Below are 16780 nucleotides of genomic sequence, written 5' to 3' on the forward strand. Positions count from 1 at the left end.
CAGAATCAACTCTACAGCAATTGGTATGGCTTTTTTTTTTTTTTAGTGATGAGGAAGTCACTAGATTCAGCCCAAATCGCTCTTTGCAATTACAACATTATTTTGCCTTAATAGGCCACTTCGTATTTCCAAATTGGACAAGCTGTTGTTTCTTCTTAGCATCCAAAATAAACGTCCATCTGCATGAGTCTATTTCACTGATTGAGACACTAAGTACTTAAGATAAGTCACCATGAGAACTGACCTACTGAAACCAAGATTTTTAATTTCAAGACTTGTGCTTGTTCAAAAGATCAAGAGCCCTGTCCTCTGCTTGGATGTCAGTGGCCCTTAAAGAGTAAGTCATTTCTAGAAGTTTCTTGTGAACTGGCTATAAGTGGAATTTGGCCATTAATTTGTCTAATGTAAAGCCAAGAGCAAAAACAATGTAAAATATCACATTTAAACAACTTAAATGACCACATTCATGGCATATGTCAATACCTACTATTTTATAAAATCCATACTTAAATACCTCAAACATTCCTCCATTGTACCAAAAGTGGACTTGCATAATATTAGGGACAGAGAGACATTCTGTGTATTCTGGAACGAAAAGGGCTGGACTCAAAGAACAGAGATTTCTCTAAAAAATTACTATAATTGACAGGTTATGACTGTGAATCATCTGTAGTCTTAGCTTCCACTAAACAAAGTTCTTCAAAATAGTTTTTTCAAAGTTTGGGAGCTCAGAGTAATAGAATGTCTCACTAATCAAAGGAAAATGGTCAGAAAAGAATTAGTACTCATGGGGTTTATTACTCATATGTTTTGTTTCAGTATATACTTCCTCATTTTATAATGTCTTATTTTTTAAAAGATGAACTCAACAGAGTAAGTGTCCTAGGCATCTAATTACCTAAAATAGACTAATAAAGGGCACCCAAAATGACAGTAATTAAAAACGAAGAACAAAGGAAGTATGTGATCTAATTTCCCCACCCCATGAAATTTAACCAGCTGAAACTCTTTGAACACCATTAAAAAAAAAATTTTTTTTTTTTCAAGACAAATCCTCCTCCAACCTGAGGGAAAAGATGGGGAATGATAGGCCAACCTGCCATCTAGGACCACAACAAAGCCAAGGAAGAGAAGCTATTGCCTAGGCCTCTCCACTGAGGTATGCTTCTCAGTAGATGACTATACTGTGAAATATATGGAAACTGACACTTCAGATACATGGACTTGTCTTGATGTGTGGATTCAAGCTACCAGGAGAAAAGTCAGTCACTGATGGGTAGACCTGCCACTTTGCCACAAGGTTTTCCTCCATAATAGTGCCTACCTCACAGGGGCTGCTACAAAGACGACATAAGTAATGAAAGTGGAAACTTACACAAGTAAACACTCAATAAATGTTGTAGCTACTACTATTATTTTTGGATATCTGTCCATATCCCTGGAAACCCTGGTGGCACAGTGGTTAAGAGCTACGGCTGCTAACCAAAAGGCTGGCAGTTCGAACCCACCAGGCACTCTCTGGAAATTCTATGGGGCAGTTCTACTCTGTCCTATAGGGTCGCTATGGTCAGAATCTACTTGATGGCAATGGGTTTGGTTTTTTGGGGTCCATATCCCTCTCCTGTGATTACAACTCAGCTTAGTTAACTTGCTCAGTTGAGCCTGGCCACCAAACTTATAGCAGGAAAGACCCTCAAGGAGGGCTGCATACATGACAGATATGAGACGAAGTTAAGGTTCTAAAGCCAGCCTTTCTTGGGCTTTGAATCCTGGCTCTGTCATTCTCTAGCTAGGTAATATTCGGTAAGTTACTTAAACTCTTTTTATCTCACTAAAATAAGAATAATTAAGAATACTGATTAAATAGGCTTTGCTGTAAGGATTAAATGAGTTAATACATGTAAAATGTTTAGAAGACTATTTAGCATATGATATATCCTCAATAATTAGCTACTACTGTTACCATTACAGGGCCCTGGTGGCACAGTGGTTAAGAGCTCAGTGGCTAGCCAAAAGGTTGGCAATTTGAATCTACCAGCTGCTCCTTGGAAATCCTCTGAGGCAGTTCTACTCTGTCCTATAGGGTCACTAGGAGTTCGATTCAACTCAGTGACAATGGGTTTATTACTATTTTACCTCTACTACTACTTTTTTTTTTTAATTTTTTTCTTTTTTTTACTACTTTTACTATAATTACTGTCATCATCATTATTAGTATTACTAATATAATTAGCTGAGGAAAACAACATTCTTTTATGAGGGTCAATTCATAGTCTGGATGCCCTCATTGTAAACTAAATCAGGAGGCCAAATCGGCTACTCACCATAGGAAATAGAATCTCCTTGGGCTATCTCCTTGAAAAGACCAGAAACATCAAGATCAGGCACTCCAAGAGAAGCCTGCAGAATGGTGGAAAACTCTTCCTCTGTTATGTAGCCATCCTCGTCAACATCAAAGAGCTGAAGGAAAAAAAAAAAATGAAATATAAGAATTAGCTCCCCCAGAGCAATAATGGTAAGGAAAATAAACTCGTTAATAATTCAAACATTTATTGTGCCAGGGACCAGAGATACATGTGTGAAGAAAGCACACGCTTATGCCCTCATAGCACTTACAGTCTAGTGGTGAAAAGGGACAGAATTAAAATAGGGGCAATAACAATTGTGAGTATACCCTGTGGAAAGCATAATGAATCCTACCCAGAGGTCAGGGAAGGCTTTTCAGAGGAAGTGACATTTGAGTTGGGTCTTAGAACATGACAAGATGTTAAGAATATACAAGGAATGGCAGGTGATAGCCTGGGGCTCAAGGCAGGAGACTAAGGACAAGCAGGAACCAGATCATGGTGGATAAATGCCACAACCAGTCCTCTAGGTAATGGCAAGGACGTGATGTGATCATGTGTGAGGTGAGGACTCTGTTTTAGGCAGTGTGGAAGATGGATTGGGGCAGGAGGTTGACGAAACTAAAGGCAGAAAAACCAAATAAGAGTCTGGGATGGAGAAGCAGGGAAAGGTAGGAAGGGACAGAATTTATAAGCAAAGATAGGCCTTGCAATCAATTAGATGTCTGTCACTATAGGTCAGGGTTGAGTCGACAACACCCAACAACAATAATGATGGAAAGGAAGGAGCCAAAGAGGCTGAAAATTTTTAAAGAAAAAGAAAAAAGATGGCTGAGGTTTCCTGGCTTGGGCAACTGGGTGGAAGTGGGTTACATTAGCCAAGAGTAGGAGAACAGGCAGAGGAACAGGCGCCAAGATGAGATCAAGAGTTAGACCTAGATAGGTGGAATCTGAGTTAAAGATGCTAGGAGGAAGTAAGAGCTTCAGCATATCAGCTCAGGACAATGATGAGGCTTGAGATATGAATTCAGGTAAAATCTGAACCTATGGGTGTGTCTGAGCTTATCTGGAGAGAATGTATAGAGTAAGGGAATGCCCTGGAAATAAAAAGAACAGTACATGTAGGGAAGGAGAACTGGCAAAGACTTAGAGAAGCAAGAGCCAGAGAGACAAAAGAACCAGGAACAAACTGCATGCATCTTGGAAGCTAAGGGAGGGTTTTCAGGAAAGAAGTAACTCTGACAGTGGTAACGCCCAGCAGAGTAAAATGCCATTGAAAGGCCAAGAAGAAGCAAAAACGTTTGCTGGAGTTGATAATTAGGAGGTCTCGATGACTTTAGTGAACAGTTTCAAGGGCCTGGAAGCCAGATGGTAATGGAATTAAGGAACGAAACAGAGGTGAAAGTGCAGACAAGTAACGGACTCTTCATTCCAGAAATTATGTAATAAAAGGAGGAGATAAATGAAGTTATAGCCAGGAGTACAAATGGCTTTAGGGAGAGAGAGACCAAATGTGTTTATAGCAGGAGGCCAAGAAGGCAGTAAGGTGGGATGGACTGAATGAAAGTCAAGTAGCAAAACAGAGATAACTGATGGATAGTTAATATCCCATATTCAAATCCTTTCCTGTGTATTAACGATTTTTAGTGATATAAGCACTTAGTCTTTGCAGGTAATGTTAAAAAATGTTCAAATCACTTTACATGTCTTAACTCCTTTAACCCTCACAGTAGTCTTATGTAAGGGAGGTGCCATTATTAGCCCTATTTTACAGATGAGAAAGCTGAGGCACATGGAAGTTAGGTGATCTTCCCAATGTCACAAAGCTAGTAAGTGGTAGGGCTGGGATCCAAATCCAGGCGGAAAATATCTAGAGCTCCTGCTGTTAGGTATCTACTTTTGATCAAGCACATGAGCAAAAGCAGAAAGATAGGCATTAGAGATAGTGGTATAATCACGAGAAAAACAACAAGCAAATACTGAGTAGTGTTCTAATCGCCTGTGAGGCTTGGAGGGAAGATATAACTTGAAGTTTGCTGCCCCCAGCTGAGAAAGCACTGGCTTCCGGTCTATTTCCTGCTAAAGGGGGATAAGATAGTTGGAAAGTGAAAGCGAATTAGCATCTCTTTTCACAAACTGTACCCCCAGGGCTCTTTATGGGCCTTGGACTTCTAACAATAACTGCTAAGACTCCATCACAGCCTCTTCCTCACAGGCTCTAAGCTGTCTTCAAAGTTATATTACGGTTTTACCTTCTGTCCCTAAACAATTCTAACCAACTCATTTTAGTCTAAATTCTTGCTACTTTTGGTGCATCGGTGACTCTCACTTCTGTGTAAGTTCCCTTCTAGTGTCCATCCTGTTACTTCTTCTATATCCATCCTTTGCCACAACTGTCCCAGGTCAACCCCTCAATTCCCCATACCTACTTATCACTCTCAACAGTCTCCCTGCTATGAAGTTCCCAGACCTAAGGTAACTAACTAACTAACCCATTGCCATTGAGTTGATTCTGACTCCTAGCAACTCTCTAGGACAGAGTAGAACTGCCCCACAGGGTTTTTCATGCTGTAAATCTTTACGGAAGCAGACTGCCATATCTTTCTCCTAGCTGATGGATTTGAACCACTGACCTTCTGGTTAGCAGTAAAGTACTTTAACCACTGCTCCACCAGGGCTTCTTAGACCTAAGGTAAGCCCCCTGATTTATGCTCTGGTACAAAGCTTAATCAAAAATCCCCACAACTGGACCAATAAGCAACACCATGATAAACGGAGAAAATATTGAAGTCATCAAGGATTTCATTTTACTTGGATCCACAATCAATGCCAATGGAAGCAGCAGTCAAGAAATCAAACAACGTATTACACTGGGCAAATCTGCTGCAAAAGACCTCTTTAAAGTGTTAAAAAGCAAAGATGTCACCTTAAGGACTAAGGTGTGCCTGATCCAAGCCATGGTATTTTTCGTAGCCTTATTTTATTTTATTTTTTTTTTACATATTCACGTGAAAGCTGGACAATGAATAAGAAGACCAAAGAAGAATTGATGCTTTTCAATTATGGTGCTGGCAAAGAATATTGAATATACCAGGGACTGCCAGAAGAACAAACAAATCCATCTTGGAAGAAGTACAGCCAGAATGCTCCTTGGAAGCACAAATAGCAAGATTCATCTCATGTACTTTGGACATGTTATCAGGAGGGATCGAGTCCCCGGAAAACGACATCATGATTGGCAAAGTAGAGGGCTGATGAAAAAGAGGAAGACCCTGAATGAAATGGACTGACACAGTGGCTGCAACAATGGGCTCAAACACAGCAACAATTGTGCAGATGGTGCAGGACTGGCAGGGTTTCATTCTATTGTACATAGACAACAGAATGTACATTGTACATTCTATTGTCACTATGTGTTGGAGCTGACTCAATGACACCTAACAACAACAACAGGAAGGTTAACACTGTTTCTTTAGGAGGAATAACGTCTCCAATAATATCTCCCCATTGCAAAGAATACTGTGAGACTCTTAATCAAAACATCCTTCCTTTCCATAACATAGTTTATAAAGAAAATGTTCTACATTCTGCCTTGATGAATAGCATCTGGGGTCTTAAAAGCTTGTGAGTGGCCATCTAAGATACTCCGCTGGTCTCACCCCATTGGGAACAAGGGAGAATGAAGAAAACCAAAGACACAGGGAAAGATTAGTCCAAGTGACTAATGGACCACAAGTACTACAGCCTCCACCAGACTGAGTCCAGCACAACTAGATGGTGCCTGGCTACCACCACCAACTGCTCTGACAGGGATCACAACAGAGGGTCCCAAGCAGAGTTGGAGAAAAATGTAGTACAAAATTTCTAACTCATACACACACAAAAAAGACCAGACCTACTGGTCTGATAGACTGAAGGAACCCCAAAAGTATGGCCCCTGGACACCCTTTTAGCTCAGTAATGAAGTCACTCCTGAGGTTCACCCTTCAGCCAAAGATTAGACAGGTCCATAAAACAAAATGAGGCTAACTGGGCGCACCAGCCCAGGGGCAAGGACGAGAAACCAGGAGGGGACAGGAAAGGTGGTAATAGGGAATCCAAGGTTGAGAAGGGGAGATGCTGACATGTCATGGGGTTGGTAATCAATGTCACAAAACAATATGTATACTAATTGTTTAATGAGAAGCTAGTTTGTTCTGTAAACCTTCACCTAAAGTAAAATAAAAAATAATCCTGACTTTCCTAGCAGGCACTTGGCCCAAGACCATTTGGATCTTCACTGGAATTTGAATTACAAACAGAGTTACAGTTTGCTCATTCCAACTGCAGGCCCAAGGGAGTTCCTGTAGCCAGGATCCCTGAAACAGCCTGGTTGTGAACCTTCCCTCACACCTACTCCATAGTCCTCTTTGGATCCAGTCAGCCAGAGTCTATTCCTATTGTTTGCTTCTGAAAAACTGAAATAATATTTTACCTCTAATAGTCACTGTGAAGATGAAATGAGATAAAAAATGGAAGTATTTTGTTAACTGTCAAGTGCTACCCACTAAAATAATGTAAAAGGATCCTATGTGCAAAACGATACTATTATACAAAAAATAAAAGCATGCAAAAAACATTTTCAAAAACATAAAACACACCTGAAAAACAAAGTTAAAAAATAACTAACGTAAAGCATGACATTCACTTTATTGGAAATAGAGCTAATTATAGTTTTAGGTCCTCATTTCCTCCCTTTCTCTACCCACAAACCAAGATCTAGGCTAGACAGAAATCTCACGACTTCTCTAAAAGCAATAATTACTGTGACTAAGGGCCAAATTTTCTATCAGATCTTTCACTGGTAAACTCAAAGTGACCATTTACCCAACTAAGCTTATAATTACACATACAATCCCAAAACAGAAACAGAAATGTTTGAATCAGAATAAGTTAGCTATCTGTATAATTTTAGGTTTTATGATGAATAAGTCTGTAAAAGCCAAAGATTTTAAACTTGGAAAAAGTTCTGGCCCCTGCCTTATGGCCATCTGCTGAGCATCAACCACTTAGGTTCTTTGGGCCTAGCAGTAAACTCTGTTTAAACCAACCTGAAATAAAAAAGTAAACTCAGGCACTCTTTTGTCAGCAACAGAAGAACGCATGAAAATTCCTTAGGCTGTCCCAGTTGGTCTTGAAGATATAAGAAAGGACTCTTGGAGGAAGAGTCTCCCTAGACAATAAAGGAAAGGAGGCTTGTCACAGTCACAGTGTGTTATGGATTGAATTGCGTCCCCCCAAAATATGTTTTGAAATCCTAACCCCTATACCTGTGGATATAATTCCATTTAGGAATAGAGCTTTCTTTGTCATGTTAATGAGGCCATATTGGTGCCTTAAATCTCTTCATTTCTGAGATATAAAAAGAGCCAATTAGGCTGTGGGGACCATGGTCTCAGGGAACGTCTAGCTCAACTGACATAACATAGTTTATAAAGTTCTACATTCTACGTTGGTGAGTAGCCTCTGGCATCTTAAAAGCTTGTAAGCAGCCATCTAAGTAAGATACTCCACTGGTCTCGTCCCATCGGGAACAGAGGAGAATGAAGAAAATTAAGACACAAGGGAAAGATTAGTCCAAAGAATAATGGACCACAACACCCCAGCCTCCACTAGACTGAGTCCAGCGCAACTAAATGGTGCCCAGCTACCACTACTGACTGCTCTGACAGGGATCACAATAGAGGGTCCCAGACAGAGCTGGAGAAAAATGTAGAATAAAATTCTAACTCCCCAAAAAAGACCAGACTTACTGGCCTGACAGAGACTGGAAAAACCCTAAGAGTATGGCCCCCAGACACTCTTTTACCTCAGTAATGAAGTCACTCCTGAGGTTCACCCTTCAGTCAAAGATTAGACAGGCCCATAGAACGAATCAAGACTAAAGGGGCACAACAGCCCAGGGGAAAGAACTAGAAGGCAGAAAGGGACAGGAAAGCAGGTTTAGGGAATGCAAACTCGAAAAGGGGAGGATACTGACATGTTGTGGGGTTGGTAACCAATGTCACAAAACAATATGTGTATTAATTGTTTAATGAGAAGATAGTTTGTTCTGTAAACCTTCATCTAAAGTACAATTTAAAAAATGTTTTTTCCAAAAAAAAAAAGAAGAGCAGGTTAGGCACAGAGAAGCAAGCACAAACAGAGAGGAAGATACATGCTGTGTGGAGATGGTCAAGGAATCGAAGGATGCCAGGACTACAGAAATTGAACAATATCTTCCCCCAGAGATGACTAAGACAGAGCCTCCCCCTACAGCCAGTGCCCTGAATTTGGACTTTTAGCATCCTAAACTGTGAGAAGCTAAATGTCTGTTCTTCAAAACCACCCACATACAAAGTATTTTGGTTATGGCAGCCCTAAGAAGCTAAGACACAATGGGATATTCTTCTCGGATAAAAGACAGTCTTACCTCAGGAAGAGGTTAATTCCTGAGGTAAGATTAGAGAAGAGGAATAGGAAAGGTCTGCTGTTGGCATGCTGGATGGAAGTGAAGAGACCAAGTGGCTGAACAAGAAGAGGTCAATATAAAAAAGTTGATAAGATAAGCAGGGAGATCAAGTTTTTAATTTGGGGTATGATCTTACAAGCCTGGAACTCAAAGGGAACATCCCATTTAAATACTAATTAGATGAAGCACCTTTAATCTCAGAAGAACTGAAAACACACCTCTGGGAATGTATTTTTCTTCTCCTTTTGCATGTGTAGGTAATAAATGGAGTCTATATCCTCAGCAATTCAAATTTCCATCAAGCTTTGGTGAGGACCTGGACCAGGGATTTTATTCATCTGCCCCCAGCTTAGCTCCCCGTATTGCTATAAAAATGTATGTGATACTACAGGAAAACATACAGAGTGGAAATTTGGGAGATTTATGATGGTGTTCACCTGATAACCACCCAAAGAAAATTAAGTCCATCAGGAAAATACACTTAAAATACCTTTGACCCCCAGAGTGAGAAAAAAAAGATGGCTTAGGGCTTTGTGGATGGCAAATGAGGATGACAAGTGACAGGTGGTGTTTATTTATAACTCTCACTTTGGGGCTTTAAAATGGGAAGGCTGAAAAGAAATAATTTTTCAATTTGTTAAATTGCCTGCTCTTCAATCTTGATGTTGTTAACTATGCTGCTTCCAAAGGCTTTTATGCTTAAACAGATGCTTATGTTTCCTTTATTCTCAGTAGCAATTGACTTAATTACGTTACTCTTGTATACACGTCACAGAAGATCTATAAACTCATGTAATATATTCACTGATTTCCAAATTATACACTTAGAGTCAACATTTGTTTGTGAGGCAAACCAAGATGCTTTCAGCAGAGCTGACAGTACCTTAAATGCCACCTGGATGATCTCCTCTGTGTTGGCAGGGTTGCACAAGACAGCCAGGCCAATCACATACTCTCGGAAGTCGATACTGCCATCGTGGTTCTGTGAAATGAGGGGAAAAATCAATTAGGAGGGCCACTAACTGAATTATCACTCATCACAGCTAGAAAGGTGAAATTCAGGTATAACATCCAGCTCAACATCTTCATGCACTGAGGCTAACTGGAAAAAATTTAACATTTGAGATAGAACAGCAAGCAAGTAGACCACCCATTCCCATTTTCAGAGGGAAAACGACATTCTCTACTTAGCAATAAAATATTAACATTTTATCACTAAGGCCATTTAGGGGGCCCTGCAGTATCCAAAGTGAGTTCTTGAGCTCAGCCCTGATGGGAATCCCAGTAGGAGGCAGGATCCAGGCCATTCATCCCAAGTGGGACCAAACCATTCATTCCACCATGGATGGTGGCCCTGCCATGATGGCCAACACCAAATACTTTTACACACCAAAGGTCACGAAGCAACACATGGAAAATGGAAGGGAAAGGAAAAGGGCAGTAATCACAGCTACACCTTTCTTTCTTTCACTTAATCTGTAGTAAACTAGAAGCTGCTAGAGCAAACCTGGGCCACTTACTTGCCTCTTGGGAATATCAGACCCAAGAAGATGCTGAACTTTACCAGGGCTTCGAACCAGTTTGAACTGATTCAGTCATGGCTGAAGACGTGAAACCTAAACAGACTTGAATTCTTACGATTTGAGTCATCCAGAACGATAACTGGAACAGGAAAGATTACAGGTCAAAGTCCTAGAATGGGAGACTCAGAAGAGGTGTAGTGAGCCATTTCAGGAGCTTGATGCATGAGACTGGATTACTGGCAGGACTGTGCAGACAGTCAAAGTGGCGAAGTTGGCCACCATCTTTGAGTGGGGCACCACTGTTTCCGGCTCTGCTCAAAATCCAATGAGCAAGAGATTTAGTTGCTATGCCCTTGTTTTCTAAGAGGGAGATTAGGCTTTCAGCAGGGCTTCAACCCATAATCTTTCCCATTCTTGCTATCATTCAGGTTCACTCAAATTTTAGAAACTGGATCTGTTCTGGTTCCGCTTCCTCAACCATGACTGAACCAGGAAGAAGCCAGCTGTTCAAAGCCTTGAAATTTACTGAAGCTTCTGTGGCTACACCTCTGAAAACCGAACACAACTGGTATATTAGTATCTATTTTTTTTTTTATAGGCCTCAGGAGGCATTTCATGATAGCAATATAAAAGAGTGGACTGGTAATTCTAATCCAGGCTATATACAGAGTTTTTCCTACACATTAACTACTCACCTAGACAGGAATACTGAGAATGAAAATGAAGAGAAAGAAGAGAGAGCTTAAGGAAGGGAGGAAGAAAGGAAGAGAGAGGCAAAGCAGAGAGGGAGGGAGGGCTGAAGGGAAAGAGAAGACTAAAAGAAGGAAAGGGGGAGGAGAGAGGGAAATAGGGAAAGAAGAAAGGAGAAAGAGAAATGATTATAAATCCCAGGTGTTAGAGTCACTTTGGCAGCAAAATCTTCAAATGATGAGGTGAGTTCCCAGATAAACTATGAACTAGTAACAACAAAGCTGACACAGTACTTGATAGATTAACAAATAATGTTGGGCATCAATAAGACTGTAATTTTCAGCTGTAACTAATTACACTTCAATCCTCAAGAGTTCCTGAAGGGCAAGGATGGTTCTTCTTTAGCCAGTGCAATCCCATTGCCTAACACCCAGGTAGGCACCAAAACAATGCTACCCTTTCTTTTCTCATCTGCCTTACAAGTGATCTTCATGTTAAAGCACTAAGGCAAGCATTCTATACTGGGGGTTCATAGATGAACTTGGGGAAGGAGAAGGCTGTGAAGCCCCTGAAATTAATGTGATTTTTGTACGTACATTTTTCTAGGGAAATATTCTGTAGCTTTTATCAGCTTCTCAAAGCAACCAAGATTCAAAAGGTCAAAAACCACTTCTACCATACTACTTTATTTTACTACAAGGTAGAAATGGAAAAGTCGGCAGTTCGAATCTACCAGGTGCCCCTTGGAAACCGTATGGTGCAGTTCTACTCTGTCCTATAGGGTCGCTATGAGTTGGAATCAACTCAACGGCAAACAGTTTGGTTTTTTTGGTTTATAGGGTCGCTCATCTATGAGCTGGAATCAACTCCACAGCAATGAATTTGGTTTTTTGGGTTTTTTTGTTTGTTTTTTCCCCCACTGGAGAAGGTAGAAACAGGGAGGTTTCAAGATTTTCCTAAAGTAACAGGGTTTATTCATGAGGAAAAAAACTCATGTCATCTGACTTTCATTTTTGTCTGGCTGCCAGCCTAAGAGACTTGGCTTTTTTGTTTGTTTTTAAATCAACTTTGTTGAGGTATAATTTACATTCAATACAGTGCAGCCATTTTCAGCGTACAGTTCAATGTGTTATGACAAGTGCGCACACCAGGTTAAGCACCACCACAACCAACATTTTCATCACCCCAAAGGTTTCAGAGAAGGCAGAGTATGAGGGACATAAGTTCCTTCTTGTGCCTGCAACATTTAATTTTCTTCTGCACTAGGGAGGGCTATTTCATAATTAGCCTCAGAGTTTTAGGAGCTTATTGAACTCTGGATATATGACTCAGTATAGGTAAATTTCTTCTGCAATTGGTTTTCTCTGCTAAGCAACATAGAAGTTTTGAATAGAAGTTCTTTAATTAATCACGGATTACTTACGGGTACTGTTGTCATGGTCATAAATGGGAAATACCCCTTTGAACTTATGTTATGCCTTTATTGTGAGGCATACAATTTTTATCTGTACTAAACCCTATGTAGAATGCGGGTCAAATATCACAACTCAATTTTCAGATGGAGAAATAGAAATAAAACAGACCCTCAATATTACCACAGTTCACAGAACCAGGTAACAATTTTCATTGTTAATTTCATTAGAGAAAAATAACTTAGTCTTATATGAGTTATTTTGACTGACAGAAGAATGTTAAGGCAGACTAATCGCATGAGAAATTACGCAGAAGTTTCCATCTTAGCAATGCAAAAAAAATAAAAATAGCATGAAAGTTTTTCTGAGAGATTCTATTACTAGATTAATAAAACAAAACATTTTCAAGGTTTTAAATTTAGAATAATAAAATTTAGAACTGGAAAGAATCTTAGAAATCATCCATTCCAACTTCTTTTTACTAATGGAAAAACTGAGATAGAAGTTTTATTTGAGGTCACAAAAACTCACTATTGCTGTAGCTGAAATCAGAATTTAGGGAGTCTGGCTCCCAATCACACAAACTAAAATAAACAGCTTGATAAAATAATACTATTAAAAAGCAGAATAAAACAATTATAGAGCAAAATATATTCCTTTCATTTTTTTAATAGCATATTGGTTCCATGATAAAAAAATATATATATACATATTTTCCAGAAAAGCTGGTCTCCTTCTTCAGGGAGGATTATGAATTATTTAAAAAAAAAAAAAAATCTAGATAGGAAAATATCTCATGGCCAGATTCCAAAGGAGGAGACCAGCTTTTCTGGTGGAGGCCCTAATCCTTCCATTAAAAAAATCTGTAGCCCTGGAATTGATTCCTACTCATACAGACCCCATGTGACAGGTTAGAACCTGCCTCATAGAGTTTTCTAGACCGTAATATTTATGAGAGCAGATTGCCAGGTTATCTGGTGAGTTTGAACCGCCAACCTTTGCGTTAGCAGCCCAGTGATGAACCACTGTGCCACCAGGGTTCCTTTAATCCTTCTATAACCTGCCCTAATCTGGAGTCCAGCACAGCCCAGAGTTGCAACCAAGGATTTGTTTTGAGTTACTGCCAAAAAAGGGTGACTAAGCCTCGCTGAAATTCCAGGCAGTGGGCCCTATCCCCTTCTCAGCTGTCAGCAGGATCAGAAAAGCATGGAAGTGTCTGTTGGGGCCACTGTGAGCACATGGCACCCCAGCACCATCCCTGCACTCTCACCACACCAGCTTCCAGGGCCACCAGGAAGTTCCAGACCACCTAATCACACATACTGTCTGTTTATAATCACAAAAAGGGAAAATGATGAGTCTCATGTATGATTCTCAGTTATCTGTTTCCTAAGGTTATTTCATAGTTGGAATTTTTTAACATTTTTATTCACATGGAATTGGGTACTTTGTACAATTTCCTAAGTCTAGCAACATTTAAGGATATGGTTATGAATACATTTTGAGGTAGTAAGCTCCCAAAGATAGGGGCTATTTTTCTCTTTGCTGTGTGAAGCTCTACTATTATAACTGATGTAACATCATGTCTACAAGTGAGAGATAACCAATGTCCTCAAAATAACATAAACAATGCTTACATAAAACAGAACTTCCTTGGTAGCATCCAACAAGAAAAAGTCTTCAAGTCTGCAAAAATAGTCTATAAATCCAAAGGAGTATTATTATTTAAATACACAGTAAATTCTCAGTTATCCAGAAAAGTCAGGGAAGAGGTGTTCTGTTTACCAGAATATTCTGATTAAGAGAATGTTTCTACCCACATACATAATCGTATTACTAATTTTCTGGGAATTAAGTTGCTTTAATTCACTTAGCATTAAAAGTAAACGTTTTTTAAAAGTAATTTTAGAGGCACTTTAAGATCACTAACCCATTGCCATTGAATCAACTGCAACTCATAGCGACCATACAGGACACAGTAGAACTACCCCCTGGGGTTTCCAAGGCTGTAATCTTTACAGAAGCAGATAGCCACATCTTTATCCTGAGGAATAGCTGGTGGGTTCAAACCACCAACCTTTTGATTAGCAGCCAGCCTCTTAACCACTGCGCCACCAGGACTCCTAAGATCGCTACGCACATTTAATATCAGTGCGCTGCAGGTGCTTCTGGAAATATTTTTTAAGGCCCTAGTATGGGTTGGAAACCCTGGTGGCATAGTGGTTAGGAGCTACGGCTGCTAACCGAAAGGTCAGCAGTTCGAATACACCAGAACTCTGTCCTATAGGGTCGCTATCAGTTGGAATTGACTCAGTGGCAACAGGTTTAATATGGATTAGTACTGCAATACTAGTGATCGAGATTTCTGACTTAGGTTACTGTACAAATCAACTTTTATAAATACATGTACTACTTAAAAAATATTTTTTAAATGGCCTTTAAATAAAAAAAGAAAAAATTTTTTTTCTTTTTTTTAATTTAAATATTGGCCTTTAAATGGCATACAAATATTGAATGTTTTCGGATGTTTGTTGTTCTTTGGTGCAGAACATACAGTTCTTTTTCCTGCTGTTACAGACTGTCATGGATTGAATTATGTCTCCCCAAAAATGTGTGTATCAACTTGGTTAGGCCATGATTCCCAGTATTGTATGGTTGTCCTCCATTTTGTGATTATAATTTTATGTTGAAAGGATTAGGAAGGGATTGTAACACCACCCTCACTCAGGTCACCTCCCTGATCCCAGGTAAAGGGAGTTTCCCTGGGGTGTGGCTGGCACCACCTTTTATCGCTCAAGAAATAAAAAGGAAAGGAAGCAAGCATAGAGTTGGGGACCTCATACCACCAAGAAAGCAGCACTGGGAGCAGAGCGTGTCCTTTGAACCTGAGGTCCCTGAGCCTGAGATGCTCCCAGACCAATGGAAGACAGATGACAAGGACCTTCCCCTAGGGCCGACAGAGAAGGAAAGTCTTCCCCTGGAGCCAGCGCCTTGATTTTGGACTTGTAGCCTACTTGGCTGTGAGAGAATAAACTTCTCTTTGTTAAAGCCATCCACTTGTGGTATTTCTATCATAGCAGCACTAGATAACTAAGACACAGGCTGTAGTACTCAGTAGGCTATATTAAGATGAAGGAGCTTTTCAAAATCATATGAAATAGATTGAAATTTTAAAATGTAGGTGATGCATCGTCACATATTTTTATTACTGAGTATTATTTTTGAATCGCATAATGTATTCCTTGATGTTATAGACATCAAGAAATAATGGGATGGAGTATGAATCACAGACCTTCATTTTAGGCTATAGTCTTCCATATAAAAAAAAGAAAACCCAGTGCTGTCAAGTCGATTCCGACTCATAGCGACCCTATAGGACAGAGCAGAACTGCCCCATAGAGTTTCCAAGGAGCGCCTGGTGGATTCAAACTGCCGACCCTTTGGTTAGCAGCCGTAGCACTTAACCACTACGCCACCAGGGTCTCCTTAGTCTTCCATATAGACATGGCTAAATACTTGTCTTACACTGAAAATGTGCCTTTAAAATATCAGCCATTGGATGAAAACAAAGAAATTCAATCACTCATCAGGCTATTCATCCACACAATGCCAAAGATTTAGCTACTTGGAAAAATTCAGAGTTTGGACCGAATCTTCTAGTATTCACTCCGTATATTATTTAAATAAATTGTGTATAGATTCAGAAGAGAAGCTTAGGTAACCTGAAAATGTTTTGCCATGTGCCCGCTGAAAGAGAATCATACAAGTAGGTACTTCCTCTATTGGGAAAGCAAGAGAAATACTTAATACCACTCCTAGTGTGAATAATTGTCCTAACTTTTATAAAATACTTCAAATGAAGAGAGGGAAAAAAGTGTAGCGACACTGTCCTGTCCATAATCATCACGTGGAAAGGTTAACTTATAAACTTAATATCCTGAGACCTTAAAAGACACCTTGGCAGCTTTCCCCTTTCCTGGCTAATCTCCTTCACTCATGCTTCATATATAAGTGGGCTTGTTCTAAAATAGGGAGAATGATACTAAGGTGTGGCAGCTGGCAGGAGCCGCATTGCTTCTATAACCACGCCTGGTCTAAAGAGCACACAGACCCAGCTTAAATGACAAGTCCCTTGAGGAAAGGGATGTGACATCCACACGTGGTGTAGTACAGAATCAGATGCACTGGTGTTTCATGAATACTTGATGGCCGTAATGGTGAACCCAGAGGTCAAATGCCAACCTCTTCAAATTTCACTGGGGGTTTCTAATAGACAGCTGAGGGCTGTTAACAGGCCAGTGACATCATTTCCATAGTTCC

General features: G+C 40.0%; 1 protein-coding gene across 2 annotated transcripts in view; it reads right to left on the reverse strand.

Moving 5' to 3' along the window:
• Positions 1-16780, reverse strand: part of LPCAT2 (lysophosphatidylcholine acyltransferase 2) — an 82763-nt gene that overhangs the window by 3508 nt on the left and 62475 nt on the right. For both annotated transcript variants that reach the window (XM_064274022.1, XM_064274023.1), the window contains 2 exons: positions 9719-9817; positions 2325-2460 (listed from right to left, as the gene is read on the reverse strand). In XM_064274022.1, coding sequence (XP_064130092.1) covers positions 2325-2460; positions 9719-9817 — 235 coding nt within the window. The remainder of the gene's footprint in view (positions 1-2324; positions 2461-9718; positions 9818-16780) is intronic.

This window comes from Loxodonta africana, chromosome 21 (assembly GCF_030014295.1).
Source record: "Loxodonta africana isolate mLoxAfr1 chromosome 21, mLoxAfr1.hap2, whole genome shotgun sequence".
Classification (NCBI taxonomy): domain Eukaryota; kingdom Metazoa; phylum Chordata; class Mammalia; order Proboscidea; family Elephantidae; genus Loxodonta; species Loxodonta africana.